The 20,780-nt window shown below is 41.5% G+C and overlaps 1 protein-coding gene across 2 annotated transcripts in view; it reads right to left on the bottom strand.

Moving 5' to 3' along the window:
- Window positions 1–20,780, bottom strand: part of LOC308403873 (uncharacterized protein) — a 381,166-nt gene that overhangs the window by 248,949 nt on the left and 111,437 nt on the right. For both annotated transcript variants that reach the window (XM_080893669.1, XM_080893668.1), the window contains exons 3-4: window positions 9,769–9,811; window positions 8,077–8,311 (exon numbers count right to left, since the gene is read on the bottom strand). In XM_080893669.1, the coding sequence (XP_080749795.1) occupies window positions 8,077–8,311; window positions 9,769–9,811 (278 nt within the window). The remainder of the gene's footprint in view (window positions 1–8,076; window positions 8,312–9,768; window positions 9,812–20,780) is intronic.

The following is a 20,780-nucleotide window of genomic DNA, read 5'->3' on the forward strand; positions in this document are numbered from 1 at the left end:
GGCAAATATGACCATACTTTTCTGTAATTCCATCAATGACAAGATCCCCAACTCCACAAGCTGGCACTCCCAAACCATTACAGCGCCTCCACCGTGTTTTACAGATGGCTGTAGAGGCTTACTCTTCTATCAATCTCCTGACTCTCTGATGACGCATCACTCCATAAGACCCATTTCCACTGATTTTCAGTCTAGTTTTTGTGTAATTTGCCACGCCTCAGCCCTGAGGCTTCTATGAACAGTAGATCCGAATCAACGGAAGCTTCTGATGCATCTCTCAGGTTTTGTGTCCGATCTTTGATGGATGTTTTCCTATCTCTTAAGGACATGAAATTGGGATGTTCATGTCATGTCACTGATACAGTTCATCTGCTGTAGATATTTTTTTTAGGTTTGCCACTCCTTCTTTTGTCCTCTCTTTGTCCTGTTTCCTCAACTTTTTAAGGATACATACCATGATATGGGAAGTTTTTGGCTTACAGCTCTGCAATCACCTGGGTATATACAAGTAAAACTGCACAAAAGGTGCCATTTTATGCTTGCATGATTCATAGGTCAGTGGCTTAACAAACAAAATCATTCTTCTGACAATGGTCAGGTGCAAGGAATGGTGTGAAAATGACTGAAAAAGCAATCAGTATCCAAAGACAAAACTGAAAGTCCTTCAGAAAACCTAGAGAACTTTTATTCAAGACCACTTTATAACATTACAGGAAAGTCTGCCTCGTTGTAAGCAAAACGAAGTGAGAGGTGGCCCAAGACTTTTGCACACTGTACAAAATGCCTTTACGTCATCTTTTGATCCTATTGGACACTGTAAATGTTATGGACTCTCAGTTCATCCTTGAGTCTTAGTGAATGTTTGTAAAAAAGACAAAGAATTCAAGGTCAGTGTGTTACAGATGGAGCTGAGCTGACAGAAAATGCAACCCACTCCTGCTTTTACTATAATCACGCACAATACACCGATTTACTTGGAAAAAAAACCCCAAAAAAACAAGATCAACATTGGTAACAAAAAATATAAAACAGCGAATCTAAACTGGAACAGTGTGTGACGGGAAGATAGTCATTTTGAAATCACCTGCACTGGCTGCCTAACGTTGAGACACTCTCAGGCAAGAGACATCAGCAGATCTACGCTTTTCCTATAAACACAGAACACAGCAAAATGTTCAGAGAGCGAATGCTGATACGGAGCACTGTGATTCCTCTGAAGAGGCGTCAGCAGGTTAAGAGGATACCTTTTCCCTTTATATTTCTACTGTTTTAGTCACGGCTGTGTCTTCTTTCCAATTCCACTCTTTTCCCCTCTATCTTCCTTTCTTGCCAAGTTTTATCCCTGAGGTGTCCTCTGGGGCTACCTACTGGATAAGCCATTTGAAATGTATTTTCTAAAGAACCTTCCGTTCCATTTTTGAACTGCTGCTATCTCTCTAAATGTCCTTAAGAAAAAGTGTGAGAAAGAATGGTGGCAAATATTTTAAAGTACCTTCAGCTGTACTTTTTTTTTGTGCAGTTTACTCATACAGAAAGAAGCCATAGTTTCCCCGCAGCAGTGTGATACAGACTTCTGCAGTGATCTGCGCGAGTGTGTAATGCAGAATGTGGCCTGCTCGCACAGAAACCACTGTGTCAGTATTGTGCAGCTCAACTGAGCTGATGTAAAGGCCAAGCACATGGGGTAGAGTTGGAATTCATCATCCACTAGTAAAAGGGACTGAGGTCTCCCATTAACCCTTTAAACTGTATATTCTTGGTTTATGGCATAAAGCTCAGTCTTGAGGTGAAGATATGACAAAATCGTTTAGCGTGCAGGTCCTGCTTTTGCACGTTAACTAACCACTTCTCATACCGTATGTTTAAGTATCTAGAAGGGCAATCTATAGTCCTAAAGCCATGATCAGTCATTCCCCATAAAGTGCATCACTGTGCCACATCATGGACTACAGCCTGCTGTGTCAACCAATTATGCCAATTATAGCCAGAAACCCCTGTGGTGTTTTGATAAGACCTTCCACAATTTCTTCCAATGAAGCAATTAGTTCCAGCATTTGTTTACAGAGAGAGGCTGTGACTTGCAGCGAAAATAATATTTGTTATCTCCATTTGCCATCAGAGCACAGTGAATCTACCACTGGCTAATCTTAACCTGGCTTTCTCATTGAGGTTTAATCTGGTCATGGCAACTTAGCATCTAGTATGAAGAGCGTGCGCATACGTGTGAGGGTGTGAATGATTATGTGTGCATGCCCTGTGAGTGTGCACATATGTGTGTTTGCATTTAAGGAGGCTGTGGAGGAAAGAGAGACAGACAAGCCAGTCATTCTCCTTCTGCCCCCTCCCTCTCCCCATCCATGTCAAGAACCAATCACGTGTGAAAACTTGCCTTAACTTCCCTTGCCTGTGTGACTACAGCGTCAGAGAGTTTGACAGATCTGTGCGCCACGGAGGCGTCTCCCAGCCATTTGGCATGCCATGCGCGTCTGGTGCGCTGGAGACTGCCTGTCAAACGCCTATGAGTCGGTGGCGCAGCCAGGGACCCTACGGAGCGCCAGATGGGCCATTAAGGTAGTATTAATGTAGATGCCATCGCTTTTCTCCTCTGACTGGGACATGCTCTCTCGAACTGCGAGCAGCTGCTGCCATTTACTAGGACAGCTTCCTGCTAACTTTGGCCAACTGGCATTGCCACTGACTGGCTCTCAATGTAACGATACACTTTTCCTTCTTACTATACCTGTGACTTTTTCTTTTTTTTTTCTTTTATTACCTCTGCCCTCCCTTTCCAGAGGTTTTAACAGGAGAGAGCTGAAAACTTCCAGCTTTTCCTGCTGCCAAAGACACACACTCCTGCACATGCAGGCAGCGATTCCCTCTCCATTTCTCTGACACAGACACATATGCACACACATATAAACAGCAGCTCTCTAATAGGAGTATAGAAACAGAATCCATCTGTACACCCACTCTTAAGCTCATAATCAAGGCGTGATATTCAGCAGTGTACGGTTATTTCTGTTTATGCCCTACTGAGTGCTAATATCATGCTTTAATTGAGAGAAAATTGGCTGTTGGCAAGAAACAGAAAAGAAGGTTACCAAAACCCCTACCATGGATAAGTATTGCAATCAGTAATATTCTATTTAGTTAAGTAGCCTAAAATGGGATGTTTTGAGATCATTATTCAAATCACATTGACAAAATCCTATTATGAGAATTAGTTTTCCAGAAGGAAATGTACAGAATTATTGATACTAAATGTGCTTTCAGCATTACATACACTAGGGGCATATTGGGGAAACAGCGGGGCACATGATTCAAACTGAAACAAGGTCACAAACACCATATCCTCTCATTCACACTGAGAAAACAATACACATTTTAAGGGTAAGCTTTGCATAACATCTTATGGTAAAAAGAATATTTCCAGAGTGCAACAGAAGTCATCACACTGAGCACTTCCAGCCCCGAAAAACTCTGTCAGATACCGTTAAGAGTCAGGAAGATAGGCACTTTTAAAAAGATGCAGGATTTCCAAAGGCACAGGTTAGCCTTCCTGTAAAGTTGAGACTACCTCCCTCGGTTCTCTTTCTTTTTCTTTTTTCTTTGTTGTCTCTCATTTTGCAGCAAAGCCCAGGGCGTGCAATAAGGAACTGAACGAGTGCCCTTTGAGGTCCTCCTAGGGGAGATGGGTAGAGTAGCTGAGGTCACTGTACACCCACACTGAGTTCCCACTTACCGCAGTGTAACAATAGGCAAGCAAGTAGAGTATATACTCTACAACGGCTTTATTGTCTGGCAGTGTCTCACTTTCTTCCCCTCTCTGTCTCTTTACTTCAGCAGCATCAGTTTGAGTGAGATGTGGGGGAGGGCTGTCTATGTTTATGTCTCAAGAGGCAGCTCATATAAGGACTACAGGGTTGGCATCACTGGTGGTCAGTGTTGAAATCAAACGCACCGCCACCGAAGCGCAGCAAACGCTTATGCTCCCGCACAGCCGTTAGTGTACTTCTGGTATCAATCTGACACCTTCTCCCTTGGCTGCTCCTGACAAGGAATTTCCTCGTCTAAAAATTAGTTGTACCTTGCCAAGAGCACAGTGGCAATTTGTACAGTTGTGAATACATTTAAATCTAAGTAGAGGAGATAAACGTCTATTGTGACGAATAACAATGCGCGGGCCCAGAGGGTGCAAAGGCGTAATGCTCATATAGTATGAGTTATGATTTTAAAAAAAGAAAAGAAAGAAAAGAAAAAAACAACATTATTCTTTATTGCTGACCGCACACAGCAGCATGATGCTCGACCAGCTGTCTGTCAGCTCGGGCTGATTTGAAAGTAATTTCAAGAGCCTCTTCAAAAAGTCTCAAATCAACCTCTTCCAACAATGCAAACCCATTTCTTCATAGTTGATTGAGAACAGCAATTGCTATTTTGGTACTTGGACTCAATGAATGGGGCCAGCTTTCTATCTGGGTATCTGCATACTGGGAACGAGGCAAACTGGCACTAATCAGCTGTCTGCCAAGTAACCAGTGTAGCAGAGGGAATCGCAAACATTTCTCTGTGTCTGCCTGACAGCCTGACAGACGAGATTAAGAAGAAGATTCCTACTGCAGAGTAAACTTGAGGATGAGGAAACAGAGTGTGTATATTGACGCGATACGATACAGGGATCCATTTTCCACAGCTTTATCCAGGAAATCCAACCTGAGATGAACAGGATCAATTCCTTTATTTACAAGGTGCATGTTATTGCTTTGCCATGCAAATGCTTTCAAAAGCGCAGTAATGCCATCCCGCTATTGTGGGGGGAATGATCACCGCACCAGGACAAGCAAGCCAGGCTTTGATTGGTGCAGAATAACAGTGTTACACAGCTAAGCATTGTGTGTGTGTGGGTGTGCTGCAAATAGGTTATTTTGGATGGGTTTTTTTAGAAGAAAGGAGGCATTACTGAGGCCTATTGGTGCACTGAGGTATACTTCCAACCAAGGCGATTAACATGAAAGGATAGTCCTAATGTTATTTTCCACTGCAGCGAAGACAGAGGCAGAGAAAAGCCTGTAATCACATTATTATTTGTGTCGGAGATCAAGATCAATCAGGGTTAAAGCGTGTCACAATGTTTCACATTAACAATACATGGCTGTTTGTGTAGGAGATACAACACAACTGGATGTGAGATACTTGGCCTGGGAGGCGGTGGGAGTTAGCAAATGCTCAGTTTTTTTATTTTATTTTAATATTATGACTTACATTATACCTGCGCTCTGATTCTCAGTGGATAACAGAGTCGTGTTTTACAGCTGTAAATGTGACTATCAGTGTTTCTCAATGAGAAAAAACACAACTGTGGAACAGACTTCACTTCCCTCAGAGGCCTGTGAAGGAAGTATTTTGGCACTTAGGGAAAAACAGAGCACATCGGTATTCACAAGCTAAAGGAAACATTCGGTAACTTATAGAGTGGCTTTTTCTTATATACACAAGATACACAACAAATGAACCATGGCTAGAGATAGAATCACATACAGTACTCAAACAAAAAATACTGCCTTTGTACAATCCTTCATGTAAACAGGTGCAACAAACCCTCAGAAAGGGTGACTGCTAAGATTCAGTCACAAAATATATCGAGCCGGTGAGCAAGCGAGCAGTAAGAGGGAGATTCAAACTTAATGAGTGCTTTGGCAGCTTGCGTGGAAAAGGCAGGGAGGCAGGCAGTGATTAACTGAACACTTCAGAGTACAAGGCACAGCGGTGCTCAAAGAAAACAGTGATGATCTCCACTTAATCGCGGAGAAGCCCGGAGCATCTGCCGCCAGAGCAGGGCAGCGGCACCGGCGAGCTCCCGCTCCGCTAGGCTGTCATCTCCAGAGAGCTGTGGCCATATGCTCGGCTCTGCCGCAAACTCACAGGAAGTTAATTTTCTGACAAAACACAGGGATAAATATGACATTCAAACAAGTTGTGCGCAGCCAGGCTGAACACGGATGCCATGCCAAGCTCAAGCTACACACGTGTCACACTTAGGAACAGAGTTTATTTTCTTGCTCCCCTGGTCGCTTTTTGCTTACTTTTGTAGAAATACACTGGTACATTTTTAGCTAGAAGGTGTTAGCCTACTTAGAAACTAAGCTATGCAGTGTTCAGAGGGAAAAAAATCAATAAATGGAAAAAAAGAAGTAGATGTATGGTATATGATGCAGGCTTGATACTAAAAAAAAGCTACCACAATACCTACTGCAAGTTTTTATTATAATGTATTATATAAGGCACCTCAGAATGTCCTATGTGCAAACAAAATCCCAAGAAAATGCCAATGTCATTGTTCTAATGGGGAGGGGGGGGGGGGTGTCCTGGAGAAATATAAGGTTAACTTTCTTTTCTGTTCAAAGACGTATCGCTCCCCACGGTGTTACATTAAAATAATGTCAATCAAACCATTAAATAGGCGATCTGTCTAACCTTGTCTGGTGCAGGTGAAACGCCATAGCGGGCCTGAACAAAGGGCTCGCAGGTGTGAGCGGAATCCCAATACCTTATCACTGGGCCAATAAAGAACAGAATATAGTGTTTCTTAGATCTCTCCGCTTTGCTACCACTCCATTTCAGACAAAAAGGGGAAACTGAGCCTTAGGGGTGAAGCAGGCAGTTCCAGCCTATAGATTCTTTACAACAATAGCCAGTATCATATAGTCAGGAGACTGGAGGACAGCTGAAGATGGAGCAGCCTGTCTGGTCCTTCAGAAGGAGAGTGTATACAGAAAGGCAAAGGGATGAAAGAAGTGGGAGCTGGGTGGTAACGGACAGGGCCAGGTTTGGGTCTCCACCTGAGGCAATCAGAGGACACAAGTAAGCCTAGAGAGATGAACATATAAGTCTGGGATAGTCATACCACTGGGGCCCATGTTTTTTCTTTAGTAGCAAGATTTTAGAAGTGGGAGCAGTCATGCAGATCCAAATGGCCTTTGTCATTGAGAACAGGTAAGAGCTTAAGCCCATGAACCTTGACACACTGCTTGGTGGCTGGCTACCTTTTGCCCTCATGTATGAGGCCTGTCTCATATGAACTGAAAGGCCTCTCTATTGGATGTTTGTCTTAAACAACTGACTGTAAAAGCCAGCCTTTCAGTAATGACAAAACAGGCAACAATATTTGGGCCAAGAAATAGAGTAGAATGAAGTACAAACATATTAATCTATTTTTAAATCCACTCATTACGAAAATGAGCCTAAAGAGCTTCACATAGTGTATAACGCACTAATGTTGCTGCAAAATGCTGGGAGAATCTGTTGGAAATATAATATATCCAGCACACATGCACACAGCAGCACATACCCATATATCAAGTGCTGAGTGGCAATCATTCACCTAGACACTGCCACATTGTGGTAAATGGGCTTATTTTGCATGAGAAGGAAGAGGGAGCGATGGGCTGCAGCGAGCAAAAGAGGGACTGAGGGACTGAATCAAATGATATGAGTAGGCAAAATTAAGCTCCAATGCAAGTGGAACACTTCACAAGAGAGCCCATTTCAATTCCACAGCACTTAATTTAGGATTTGTGTGGTTCAGCAGCATGCTACTGTATAGTAAGCCACGTAAGGACAAAGCTTGAGAGGCAACTAACAAGAAGCTATCCAGGCTCTTGAGGTATCCATCACGTAGACCTGCCCCTACTCCCAACAGTGAATTAAAAACTAATATTATAGCTAAGAGACTGTGTGGATGTTTAAAGGGGTCATTAAAAAATCATATTAATTTTGCATCTGCAGTGTGTAAATTTTGGCTCCCTCTTCCATCAGTGAGAGCAATTACACAAACACTGTGAACCTCTTTCTGGATTGAAACTCTTCCTCTCAATACTTCTTAGATTTTTGCCCAATAGGCTTCACAACATTCTTAGCTGTGTTAGCCTAAACCTTCTTTCCCAGCTCTTCATTTTTCTATATTGCGTTTATGTAAATATGACCCAAACAACTTTAAGATAATCAGAAGCCACTGGGAGTAGTGATGGATTGGGTAACGATTTGTGCATAACTGTAAAGAAACCATAATCTTCATACCTGGTTCTCTTTGAAGTCAGCCCTCTGGAAGTCATGGCCTAGCTGAGCATAAAAGTTGTTCCCAAAACTGTAGACCTGCCCAGTTTCGGTCCATATGAAGGAGTGTCGGCTTCCACAGGCTATGCCAACTACATTGGCAAAATTCCCATCTAGGTGACTTCCTCTGACGTTTAGTTCCTGTGGCAATTTGACTTCGACTGGCTGTTTTTTTACTGCCCTCTCTCCATTACCCAGCCTAGGAAAAAAAAAAGAAAATAAGACAGAAAATACCTTTAGGCTTTTTCTTCTTCTGCAGTCATTCAATATTCTTTATATTCTGCTATTTACACTTTAAAAGTTTATTTTCTTTAACACTGTTTCTATTTTATTGCAACATAACAAAAGACACCACCAGAAATCGCTTTTACTTGCACTACTCCAATGATACTATAATTTTACCTTTGAGCTATTTTTCTTCTAACCAAACAAGAGTCGCCTAATAAGCATGTTTCAGTGAGGTCAGTTTTACATTCCGGGGAAATCGCTGAACCCAACTTAATTTGAAGCTGTACAAATGACTTTACACAGGCCAGAGCCGAGACTCGTTTCTGCTTCTGCATGCCTAGTGCGAGTGAACAAAGAACATCCAAGCCCCTGTTTCAAGATGAGCTGGTCAAACGCAGCCCCAGCACCCCTGTGACCTATGAGCTCCCAGCAGCTTCAAACGGAGCTCTGCTGTTTGCTTCTTGATAAAATGCTCCTCTTTGTATTTGTTTCCCTGAGCCAGCGTCATAACCTGCAATGCCCCGGCCATATCTGCTAGTTTGCGGCATGTCTGGGAAAAATAACAAACAGTCTTCTCCATTATTTCCACAAACGGGGAACGAAAGGTCCTCGCCCGTCATCCCCACGAGAGCCTGTATTGATTACAACAATGCTTCAACTCAAGACAAGACCACTCTGGGGTCACAGCTATTTCCATCAGAAAGTTTGCCAGTTTAAATTTACACAGCTCCCTCGTACTCTTCTCCTCTCTCGCCTCCAGTGAGACACACAGGAGAGCTGAGGAATTTTCAGATATCAGAGTGCCAGTTGTGTAACACAGATGCTCACCCTTTGCTCTGCAAGTGGGTGTTGCAGAACTCCAACTATAGGCTCCTCCAACTATAAGCGCCCCACTAGAGAGCCCCGACCTGCTTAGACAGGTCAAAGCATCATCAGTAGAGAGAGAACCGCAGACAGAGAAATGGAGATTGAGAGAAGGAGACTAAGGGACAATGGGAAATGATGAGAGAGTGAGAAGTGATGCCTTTGTTCCTTTTATGTATTTCTCTGAGGTCTGCCATGCAGCTGTTTGAGTACTTGAGGGCCACTGAATCACTGTAGTCCCCATGCCCTTAAATGTCATTAGAGCCAGACTGGCTCCTGGCTGGAGAAGTTTTAACAAGGAAGCTCATCAAAAGATAAACAACTTCTGTTTGTTTATAACTATGTCTGAGTTTGTTTGTCTGTCAGCTAGCCTCTTTCGTCCGATTAATATACAGCCATGCAGTACACCGGCAGAAAACAATAAGACGTTTGAATGGCCAGTGGGCAGAACAAACTGATAGCTTCACAGACAGATGAGTAGTTCCCCAAAGTATCACTACTCATCCTCATCCTTCACACACCATCAAAGCAAGACAGATAACGTTACTTCTGACATTTACTTACTGTCCACTGGTGCCATTTCCCCATGCAAAGATCTTGTTATCCACTGTAGTGAAAAGGAAGAAGAGGACAATGTTATTATATGACATGTCGGCCGAAACGCGTCAACGGTCGTTTCAAATTCTTTGAGACAATCTTTGGACTCGCATGTGGCTACTGCTGTTGAAATAATGACAAGTGGTAATGCTTAAAAGCTGCAGATGTTTCACAGTAATGGCTCAGGTTGTGTGTTTTCCCTTTTGTCCTCAAGTGTAGAGTGAGCAGTGCCATGTCAGCGGGTGGACCCTTTCCCGCTGCGTGAAGTTTGATTAATACAGCCTCGACAGAGAGTTCAGAGACTGGGGCCGCCTCTCACACACCCTGCTGTAAAATAATGAGCCTTCAGCGGGAAGGAATAATATACATGGGAGACACTTCCTTAGAATAAGTCCAAGCTGAATATATTCAAATGAAATGAGGAGAGAAGGCAATCCTAACTGATTAGACTTGTCTCAAAGAGAGGGCGAAGCCCATATATTTCTCCTTCTATGTACATGTATTTAACTGTCACCTCTGCACTAAGAGTCCAACATGGCACTCATCCATTTGCATATAGTTACTATAAATACCTGGACCTTACCTGTTCCTGCAGTGATTCGAGTCACGCTAGAATACAGACAAGTCTTATTGGTCTTATGGGAACTCAAACACCACAGGGGTAACAGCCAATAGCAACAGACTTTACTCATCAAGCCAGCGGAGCCCTCATACATTATAGAGTAGGCTTTATGATTTACCTAAGCTTGTCAAAAGAGAAAAATTATCAGGCAAATGTGGGGTAATAAATTGCAATCCGTGCTGCATATGTTTGACACGTGACCCTTGGCATTTTAAGGATCGGGTTGTATGAAAGAGTCACAGGCAAATGTGGGGAAAAAAGAAAATAACATGAAAAGTGAAATATCACTTGGGAAACTTTGAGGAAAATGTTCAAAACATTTGAGGGATTGCTCCTTTTGCCAGAATACAACACCTATTGTGCACCTACGTTGCACTGATACATAGATATTGTCCCTAATTAACCAGTTTCTAATCAAACAACTGTAGAGCACACACTTTTCTTTACTTTGACTGATGTTAAAATACTACATCTTCAGACTATGGGTAGATTTTCTGCAGAATACAGTACACATACACGAATCAAAGTTTTCTACTAGTCAGTCTCATTAAATCATTGGTGAAGATCTGTTGATTCAACCTCTGGAGGTGAAAGCCAGTGTTTTGGCCAGCAGATTTCTGGATAAAGGATAACTGACTACCTATTCCATGAGCCTCTCACTGTTTAGAATTTAGATACATTTTAAAAAGAGTTGTGTTCCTCAGTTTCACTCCACTCCAAACTGTACACCCACACCCAAAACCAACCCAAAGTATTGACCCACAAAGCTTCCAGTTTCTAGATTCTGATTTTGAATATTCAGATATGTGTTTAGAGAAATTAGCTGCAAATATGATTATGTACATCATCATTTATGCAGTCATCTACGTGTTCATGTGCTACTCGAGCATACAATGCAGAACTGCTCCACTACTTTGGCTGGTTTGCTACAAACTAAGATCAAGCAATCAACAAATAGACTGTAACTTTATATTCAAGTTGGGCAGCAGAAATAAACTGCACTTTTAATATGCAGACATTTTATAACCTTTCAAGTGCATTAGGTAATAATTCATGTGAAATTACCTCCTCTAGCTAGATTCAGGACATACTGCTCAATGGACCAACCACAATATTTATGAAGTGCTGCTCAATACTGGTCTATGTACATTTTCAGTGTTCACATTAATAATATAAACAAAATTAATTAAATGAAATTAATTAAACCACCATGTTTTAACAATACATAAAATTAAAAGAAGAGATTGTTGTTGCCTCAAATAGCATCTTTTTTTTAGACTCTCATTCTATGTTTTTTATAAAACAAAACTGTAGCAATTATGAGTCTAGTAAACATGAAGCATGATGTTTTTTTATGTTTTCTGCATATGTTCCATAATAATATAATGTTTTATCATTTACATTAAATACACAAATACTGTAATTTAACCATTCGCTCATACATTATGGTGGAAAGCCACTCGCCTTAGAAATGTCACTATTATGAAGACATTTTTAATATGTATATTAATATTTACATTTACATACATTATATATGTTTTTGTCTTTTAAGTGTCTAATTTTAAAATTCAATTATGCGTTTGTGTAAACGGGTTACATTTAACATGGCAGTATAGAAAAATATGTGTGTATGAATTAAAACGTGCCTTTTCGGCAGGCTATTATTGACATGCACCACAGTTCAGGTTGTGTGTAGCGAATGTTCTCCCTAAGACGCTTTAAGATGTTGCAGTGTAACTCAGCTTTGACAGCCTGGAGGACAAACTCACAGTGCACAATCCTATGAATGTCAAAGAAAATGATGCTCTTGCTCGTGCTTCTGACAAGTTCTCATGGCAGAGACTGCAGACTCTTCCAGTCAAGACTGCTCTTTAGTTTCTGAGAGCAAGCTCATCATCAGCAATGATCCTCGACACGCAGGTTAGTTCAGTGTGTGTGTGCAACAATAACAGTTTCTGAACTTTCTGACTGCAAGACGTGTAAGTTTGTTGCCACAACTTTACATGCTCATGGAAGCAACTGATTACTCTCTTGCAGAGCATACTCATGTAGCTAGAAGCACAGTATCAGCTGATTTCATCTTATGAACCATCACATACATGCAATAATGTTATGCATTTCAGACTGATTTTGGGAACAGATTTTAATTGGCTGATCCAGGTTTCTGCGACAAAAGCTGGACTGCACCTATCCTGGCTGTGTCCTGTCTCTGGCCCTAGGATAGGTTCCAGCCTGTGCAGCCCTGAATTGGATAAGTGGCAGAAGACGGTGAATGGATATTTCACTTTTTTGAACACCAGTGTAAAATATTAGTTTTGAGAGAATTTTAGGATTATGGCAGTTTTAACACTGTGATGTTACAAAACGTATCATAAAATGTTAAAACACCTAAAACTAACTATTTGTTTGTCTCACCTCACCTTTTTTCTCCACAAATGATACTAGGTTTTACATTAATCCTAGCCACAAACGATATTGTATATGATTATACAGATATATGTATATATGAGTTCGAAATCTCCTCGGCTTTCTGCCACAGATGTGCTTGTTCGGTTAACTTGTAATTTATCCTAAATATATCATTTTGACTGGTTGCCTGTGTTAGACCTGTGGCCCGGTCGTCATTTCCCATCTTATATATGATATACTATCATGTATTGTACTGCTGGATCTATTGCTTACAAGTTTCAAAAACAATACAGAAACTTTAAGCAAAATGTATCAACTATATTTCACTTGAGTGTCTGTGGGTTTACAGAAGAGCTTTAACTTTTTACGTATTTAAAAAAATATATATAAACACAGTCGAGCTTTACTTTTGGCTGGGATAAGAATTCTTAGTGGAATAATGAAATAAAGATGAGAGTGAAAATGCAATGGGAATAAAGACTGCGCCTATTTTATTTTGCAGTTTTGTGTTTTATTGTATCCTTTTCTTCTCGTACTTTTTATTTTTCTGTTTTTGTTTCTTTTGCTACTCCAACTCTTGAGAATTGTAACGTGGGAGTATGATAAATAGCAGTGGTTAGAGTATGTTGAACCGAAGCACAAAAAAATATTGGCAGCTGTAGGTCTGCTGTGTTGTTCGGCACACAGGCGCATTATTAAAGATATCTATTATCACCAAGTTTGGGTCAAACAGTAAACAACACTAAAAAGTATCTACATCTAAAATGTATTTTAGTTTGAGAAAACAGAAAAACTTTAGATTATAAAAGTTGATTATTTGGTTAGTTTAACAGTTTCAGTCTGATCCTTTCATATGCAGAGTGCTTCTTCCAACCCGTTTCAAAGGCTAAAAAATGTCTTTGCAAAGTAGTATTTAAATCCAGGTCTTCATAATTAATACACGTGCTCAGGAAAATGCATCTCTTTACTGTTTTATGTCCCTCACCTTGTATCTTTAAGCCCTCTGTTCTCCTCTGAGTGGCAGATGTTTTCACCCCCACCCTAACCCACCCAGCCACCCACACATACATTCTCTCTGTCTGTGGCTGGCATGGGGGCACGGAGGCCGACAGCGGTGCATCAGGCTGACAAACAGAACTGATGGGCTGGGCTGAGAGCGGGCAATCTGGCAGGTTGAGTATTCACCCTCCTTTGCCCCCCACTAGCCCCTTGCTAGCCCCTGCTGCTCTGCACCATACGCAGGCACCGGCATCCCAGCGGCTGGTGGCCCATTGCTTTGCTCCCCCATAAAAATAGCCCATCCCATTATTCTTCTGCCTCCCTGGGGGCCACAAGGTCTCCAGCATCATTACCAGGACTAAGGATCTGACTCTGCCGCCACCACTTGGTACTCCCCCTCCTCTCCCCTCACTCCTCTTCTCTAATTATAGGTCAAGCACTCTTTTTGTAAATTATAAAACCTTTGTTCTTATCAGGAAAACTGAACAAGAAGGAAAGATACGACAGGAGGGCAGGGAGCAAGGAAGACGTGAAAAAGTATGTGTAAAAAGTGGAGGGAAGATGATGTAAAAATAAGAAAGGAGGGGGAAATTTTTCAATTATAAAGCCAAGCTAATTTGGTATGACCAGCGACTGTCATGCATGGTGACGGAGCTCCATTATGCAGTCATTTGAGCTCTTTCAAATTAGTTATGTTAATGTCCTGCGTGTGAATGTAACACTTGGATGGGACAAGATTTCAGCAATTAATTTCTACAGTCAGTGGAGAGACAAGCAAATTTATTTTCCCCCTCTCAGGGAATTGGTGGCGGAGGGAGTGAGGAGGGGAGAGAGCATTCTGGAGCAGGGAACAAGCTAAACACAAGACCTAAATAAAGCCTGAACAATAGGAGCCAATGCCTCCTCATTCATTCAATTGACAATGTTTTGCAGCTTAAACCTGTTTTATTAATTATGTTTGACATTTCCTTAATTAGTTTCATTTACACCAAATCAATCCCTGCTGCTGTACAGCGTCATTTATCATTTTAAAAAATTTGCATAGCCAGTGCTGACTTTTTCTACTTAATTATACATTAAAAGTGTCAGCCGCGCTTGCTGCCTGGCATTATCTGAGGCAGAAAGGTTTGTGGCTGGACGGGGGTGGCATTAATCATCAGGGCGGGCGCGGGCAAGGGGTGCTCCCGGTCGCCAGCGGGAGAGCCGAGCGGGCTTCTCATTTTCTAAGCTTGATGCTTTCGGGGCTATGGTGACCTTAATGACCTACGGGGAGAAGGAGACAAATCAACGACCTCCAGCCCCAAAAACAACTACATCTTGTTTACAAATCATGTGGAAAGGAAAGGCAGGAGCAGAAGCAGGGAAAGAAAAGCCAGGAAGATATGTAGGCAAATCAACAATACAAGTTGAGCTGCCATACTGTATATATGCAAGCACTAAAGAAATGGGTATTGTTTGGATAACAGTTTTTTAGGCTTTTATTTAACTTAATGATTAAAGGTAGCTCATTTGCATTTACATGTAATGGTTTTTTTTTGGATAAAAAAAAGAAAGATCATCAGCTTCATGTGTCAGAAAGCTAGCTAATGTTCTTCATTCTAATTAAATAATGCCAGCATTAGTAGCTGAAATCTAAATGTATACCACTGTATCTCAAAAAGCAACTTAACCGGCTGAGTCAACTGGCTGAGTATGGCTATTACTTTCCCTTCAGCAAGTTTGTGAACACAGAGCAAACTGACAGCTCAAATACCTGGCAAGCTCACTCCTGAGTAAATCTTCTGAGTGTTGAGGTGAACATGGCTTTACAAATCACCCATTCAGGAACTGAGGCAGAAATTGGCAGGTAGGCAGAGCCGTGGTGTCAGGAGTGAAAATTACTCTGAAATGCGGAGCACAGTGAGAGACTGAGTGAGTGAGTCTCTGAATGGTGAAAGCTATGGGTGTCACTGTGTACTATGTTCACATGGGAAATCAAACAAGTGTATTTTGGAGGCGAGTCAACACTTTTGTCCTTTGGAAAATGAAAATATTTCATGTCAATTTAAATTCAGACCGGCCTCAGGTACTGCACATAAAAAAAGTGCATGGCATATCAGGCTCATGTTCATGCGCAGGTGAAACGGTTACTCTTACTGGTAAAAAGCCAGTCTTTACATCAATTGTCATATTAAATGTATCTTTAGGAGATTAAAATGCACAATGATAAGTATTAGACATAAGGCGAGGATACACCAGAGTCAAAGATGAAGAAAACCAACCAAACAGCTGATTTCTCAAAAAGGCCCCTGAATAAAATGTATTAAGAAGTCTGTAGCCATGGCTTTGCTTAAAAAAATATTTAAAGGGAAACACAAAAGAGAGGCAGACAACAAAGAACCTGATGAAGTGGCAAATACCTTGGCATGCTCCAACAGGAGCAGCACAGAGGCTACATGTGCACGGCTCGCTGCCCCCTCTGGCCCCAGCTAAAGTACTAACTATCCTCCCTGGCTCATTGTATTAAGATAATCAAGGTATCTTTGATTGCAATGGGCCAGATCAATGTTTGAAAATAAAAAAAAAAGGGGGGGGGGGGGTCTTGCTAATAGACAGGGAAATGCTTAAGAACGAATTGCTAAAATGTGGAGAATGGGGAGTATTAGACATCATTATTGTAGAAAGTTCCTAATCCGCATATTAATGCTGCACATTGACTGGAAAACTTTGTATTATTGCAAAGTACTTGAAATAAGCCACTAACTCCTTTCACTCATGAAAATATTATAATTTATATAAGTGATCACTTTAAAACTAGAACTTTCCTTTCTCTTCAGCCCCCCCACCCGAACATCACCATCAATTCCCCGACGAGAAGCACCCCTTTAAATGCAAAACATTTCTACTATCAAGGATTATGCTTCCTTTCAGGATATATGAAAACCCCTTTGAGAAAATATGATGATGAATTCATGGGCCTAAAACTCCGGGGTAGTTTTTACATTCGCAAAAAAACGGAAGGAGGGGAGGAGAAAAATCACCTATTTGGATGGCATACATTACCATTACTCTTGTATTGTATCTCCACTTTTCATAATGACGGGGATAAGTGTCCTGCACCGAATGCGTATCCGCTGACAATAGAGGCAGACATTACTTGGTTAAAAGCTTGGGGTCCTGTGGGTAAAGAGGCCCAGAGAATAAAGAGTATCCGTCATGGCTAACGAGCTATAAGGATAGCACATTGCCTTTATAAATCACTAGATCTTGCTGTTTATTTAAATTCATTGGTGCCTCATTATAACTGAGCTATGCACCTTTAGGTCTGAGTTGATTAGGAGTGCCATAGCTCAAAATGGCTTTTAATTCAGTGAAACGTAGCTCTGACCTTGGTGCCGTAACCCTGACTAAAACACGCAGCGACTCCCACATTAATAATGATGCTACCTTTACTGGGCCGCAGAGCTCTGCCGCTGCTACTTAAAATATGTATTATTAGTTACCAGCGACGGCACATTTATCACACCAAATTACCCTTCGGTGTAAAACTGCTTAATTCTGGGTCCCTGTACCCCTCTGCACTATTACCTGCTCTTTAGAAAGGCCTGGAATTAAATGTAGGGATGAAATGTCAGGGTAATGGGGAAGAGGATGCGGGTCGATGGGATGCACACTTGATCATTCCCTAGTGGCCTTCTCCACATCCAGACAATATACTGAATGTGTCCTCCTCGTAAAAGAAGCTTCATTGCATCTTGCTTTGCAGGCCTTTGAAGACGTAAAATGCTGTTACACTATAATATGCTTTACACTGATCATTAAAATTACATGCAAAATATTATCTACTTCATGTGGGCTTGAAGGACAACTATATATTCTAGGCATCAAGATCAAATGAAATATTTGGCTCATAAACAGAAACTTTGGATGAGCAAAGAAAACAAAAGCAACCCCAAACTTTTTAGTCACCGGAGCATTTTAACAGATCAACACATGACTTCAGCATACAATACATACACCAGCATTTCTGTGCACAACACAACAGTACCTACTCACATTCTGCCAGCCTATTGAGGAAACAGAGTGGAAACTGGCCATTGTTCATCCCCTGTGTGCCCACCAGAGACTGATTACTTGGACCAATCAGCTAAATGATTAGATCTATTAGGTACCTTAGAGTGGCCATCAACATCAGCTTGCCAAGCTTCAAGACCTGTGGGACTTAGCCCATCAGAGTCAACTCATTAGGTGTCTGGACTCTACCCAAAACTACAGCAGAAAGACACAGACAGAGGGCCAGGAAGACAGTAGGGAGAGACAGAGTGAGAGAGAGAGAAAACAAAACTTCAATAAATGAATTAGATGCCTCCCAAACAATAAAGCACCTTTGGGATCACTTGTGTTTATGTGGTTCAACATCTCAAGAACATGTAAAAACAATACAAAGTGATCTAACAGATAACATAAGTGGGAGTATTTTGAGTGTTAGCCACATATTCCATTGTTATAAGACCAATGGGAATGGACTGGTATACAGAATTTCTTTTCTCTAAGTATAACATCAAACAATCCAGTAATAATTTAGATTACCAGGGACAAGGCGATGACGGTTTTACAGAGAAACACAGACAGTGCTGGCATAAACACATTTCTCATATCAAACACAGCCGTACAGTACATAAATATATGCACAATACATTAATGGTTTCTGCTCATCTGAGCAAGTGGCAAGGCTGGAGCAGTGGGGGGAAAAGAGACGTTACACACATTCCATCAGATGTCGAATCAATTAGTCACGACCATCTTCCAAAGTCAGAAATAACCACTCGTCCTCCTGTCTCCAGGGAGCCAGGGATAGGCCTGGGCAACAGACGAGAGATGGGAAAGGATCCAGAGACCCAAAGGGGGGTAAAAGGAGGAAAATGAGAGAAAAGAAAAAAGGGGATAAATAATGCTGTCTGTTTTACACCGCACCGTCTCGCGTCTCTATTTTTTCACTAGTTTTCCGTATATACAGTAGGTTCTCAGCGGAAGTGTCTTTGCATATCAGAGGGCACTCGTTTTGCACACTGTAAATACTCTGGTCATTAACATTTGATGACATTATCTTCCTAATCGCACAATAGAAGGTCTCCTTCATAATGTATACAGTACATCGCAGCTGTAACACTGACTCGAACCCTTTTTTGACGACTCTCATTGGGCAGCTGTTTGTGTCTTTTCACTAACAACAAAGCCTTTAATCTGTTAATCTGAAGCATAAAGCAAGCACAAAGATCATGTGACCGCTTTGCTAAAAGGTAAAGGGACATGATTATTTTTCATAAAGAGAAGCACAATGGAGATCCTTTCCCTGGAGGCTAAAAATAATTTAATCTGGCATGTAGATGCACAAATAGCAGTCTTACATGTGAATTGTACCCATTATTACTGGTTTTCAGAAGTTGGTAGCCGATTAATCTGTTTCTCCTCATCTGAGCTGGTGTAGAGAGGAGAAGCTATTGTATCTGCTAAGATTTCCCTTTTGCTTTGTAATCTCCCTGAACCTCCAGATTAGAGCAGTTTATCTAAAGACTGAATAACATGATCTAAAATACTTTTATCAAACGTGTTACCCTCCACACCTTGTGTTCTAAAGCGAAATACCACCGTATTAGCCTAAATATTTGAAGAACAAAGTTCTTCTGCATAAAACAAGTGCTCTAAAAACAGTTTATACTCTATATGGTTCCTGTGGTAAAGTATGAGAGGGAGCGGTTCTTCGCTGAACACAACACTAACCAAGCCGCTGGGTGTAAGTGTTGTTGTTTGCCCACGGACTTGACCCCCTAGAATAAGCAAGGAAAAAAGTCAGAGTGAACTAGCAAGTGCAAGACAGAGACAGAGAGGGTACTTTGTGGGACCCAAAACCACTGCAGAGAAGGCCACAGACACCCCGCATTCCCTTCTGATTTCGTTATTTGTTCATATCGCAACGAATGGTTCTTGTTGTTAGGGGGTTGGCAGTGGAGTGTAGTCAAGGGGCGAGAGAAAACTGTGGTCCCCGCTCTGAATCCGCCACATTAGATGGCGTGTGTTTGTGCCCTAGGGATCGCAGCGCCTCAGCCTGTGTTTGGGGTACTTTGTCAGATGACTCAGTGTGTGTGATTTATGAGCTCTGGAAAGGTTGCATTTCCAGCACGCATGGACGTCCGCATGGTAAATGGAGAAATTCTGAATTTATTAACATACAATGAATGATGATTAATGTTTTGGTATAGATCATGCTCTCTTTTCAGATGTCTCAGTATGGGGGTGATATATGCAGCAATAAAATGATATGTATGTACTCAAAAGCACATTGCGTGAGCATCGAGTCCATGACTCTTAGACACATTTACTGTGTATATGTGTGATGCGAGTACTGGAAGGTTCCCTAGTGTTATCGGAACTCCGTGGACATTTATCTATGCACTGAACGACAGTACGACTTGTGCAAGTTCTACCCTCCGCACAAAGTGAACTGTTCCCTTCTATGGGAAATGCACCTTGCATAGTCAATGAGGAAATGTATAAATTAAAAACACGAAAAACTGTGAGCAAAAGAATGCAATTTAGACCGATATCAGTATACATTTGGAGATCCATTCATCAAAATCCCCACCATTATTAGCTTTTGTATTCTACAACACATCTTGTGTCTCCCTCATCAGCTTTTTCAATATCTTCTCAAATACATTACTGCCAGTGTCGAGCGGGTAAGTTCACCCTAGGCCAATTACTGCGTTGAACCATAAAGGTAAGCATTGCTGAAGAAAGTTCTCTCATATATTTGCCTTTGTGTCTCAGCCACCCACCGACGCAGGTGGGAAATACAGGTAATGTTGGACATCTTTATAATCACAAAGACAACAGAGGAATCAATATGCAGAAGCATGTTTCTGACAGGTTCTTGGAATACATCTATATGGGAGATTGTGAGTCTCCCAAC

Source organism: Rhamphochromis sp. 'chilingali', assembly GCF_963969265.1.
Source record: "Rhamphochromis sp. 'chilingali' genome assembly, chromosome: 10".
Lineage (NCBI taxonomy): Eukaryota > Metazoa > Chordata > Actinopteri > Cichliformes > Cichlidae > Rhamphochromis > Rhamphochromis sp. 'chilingali'.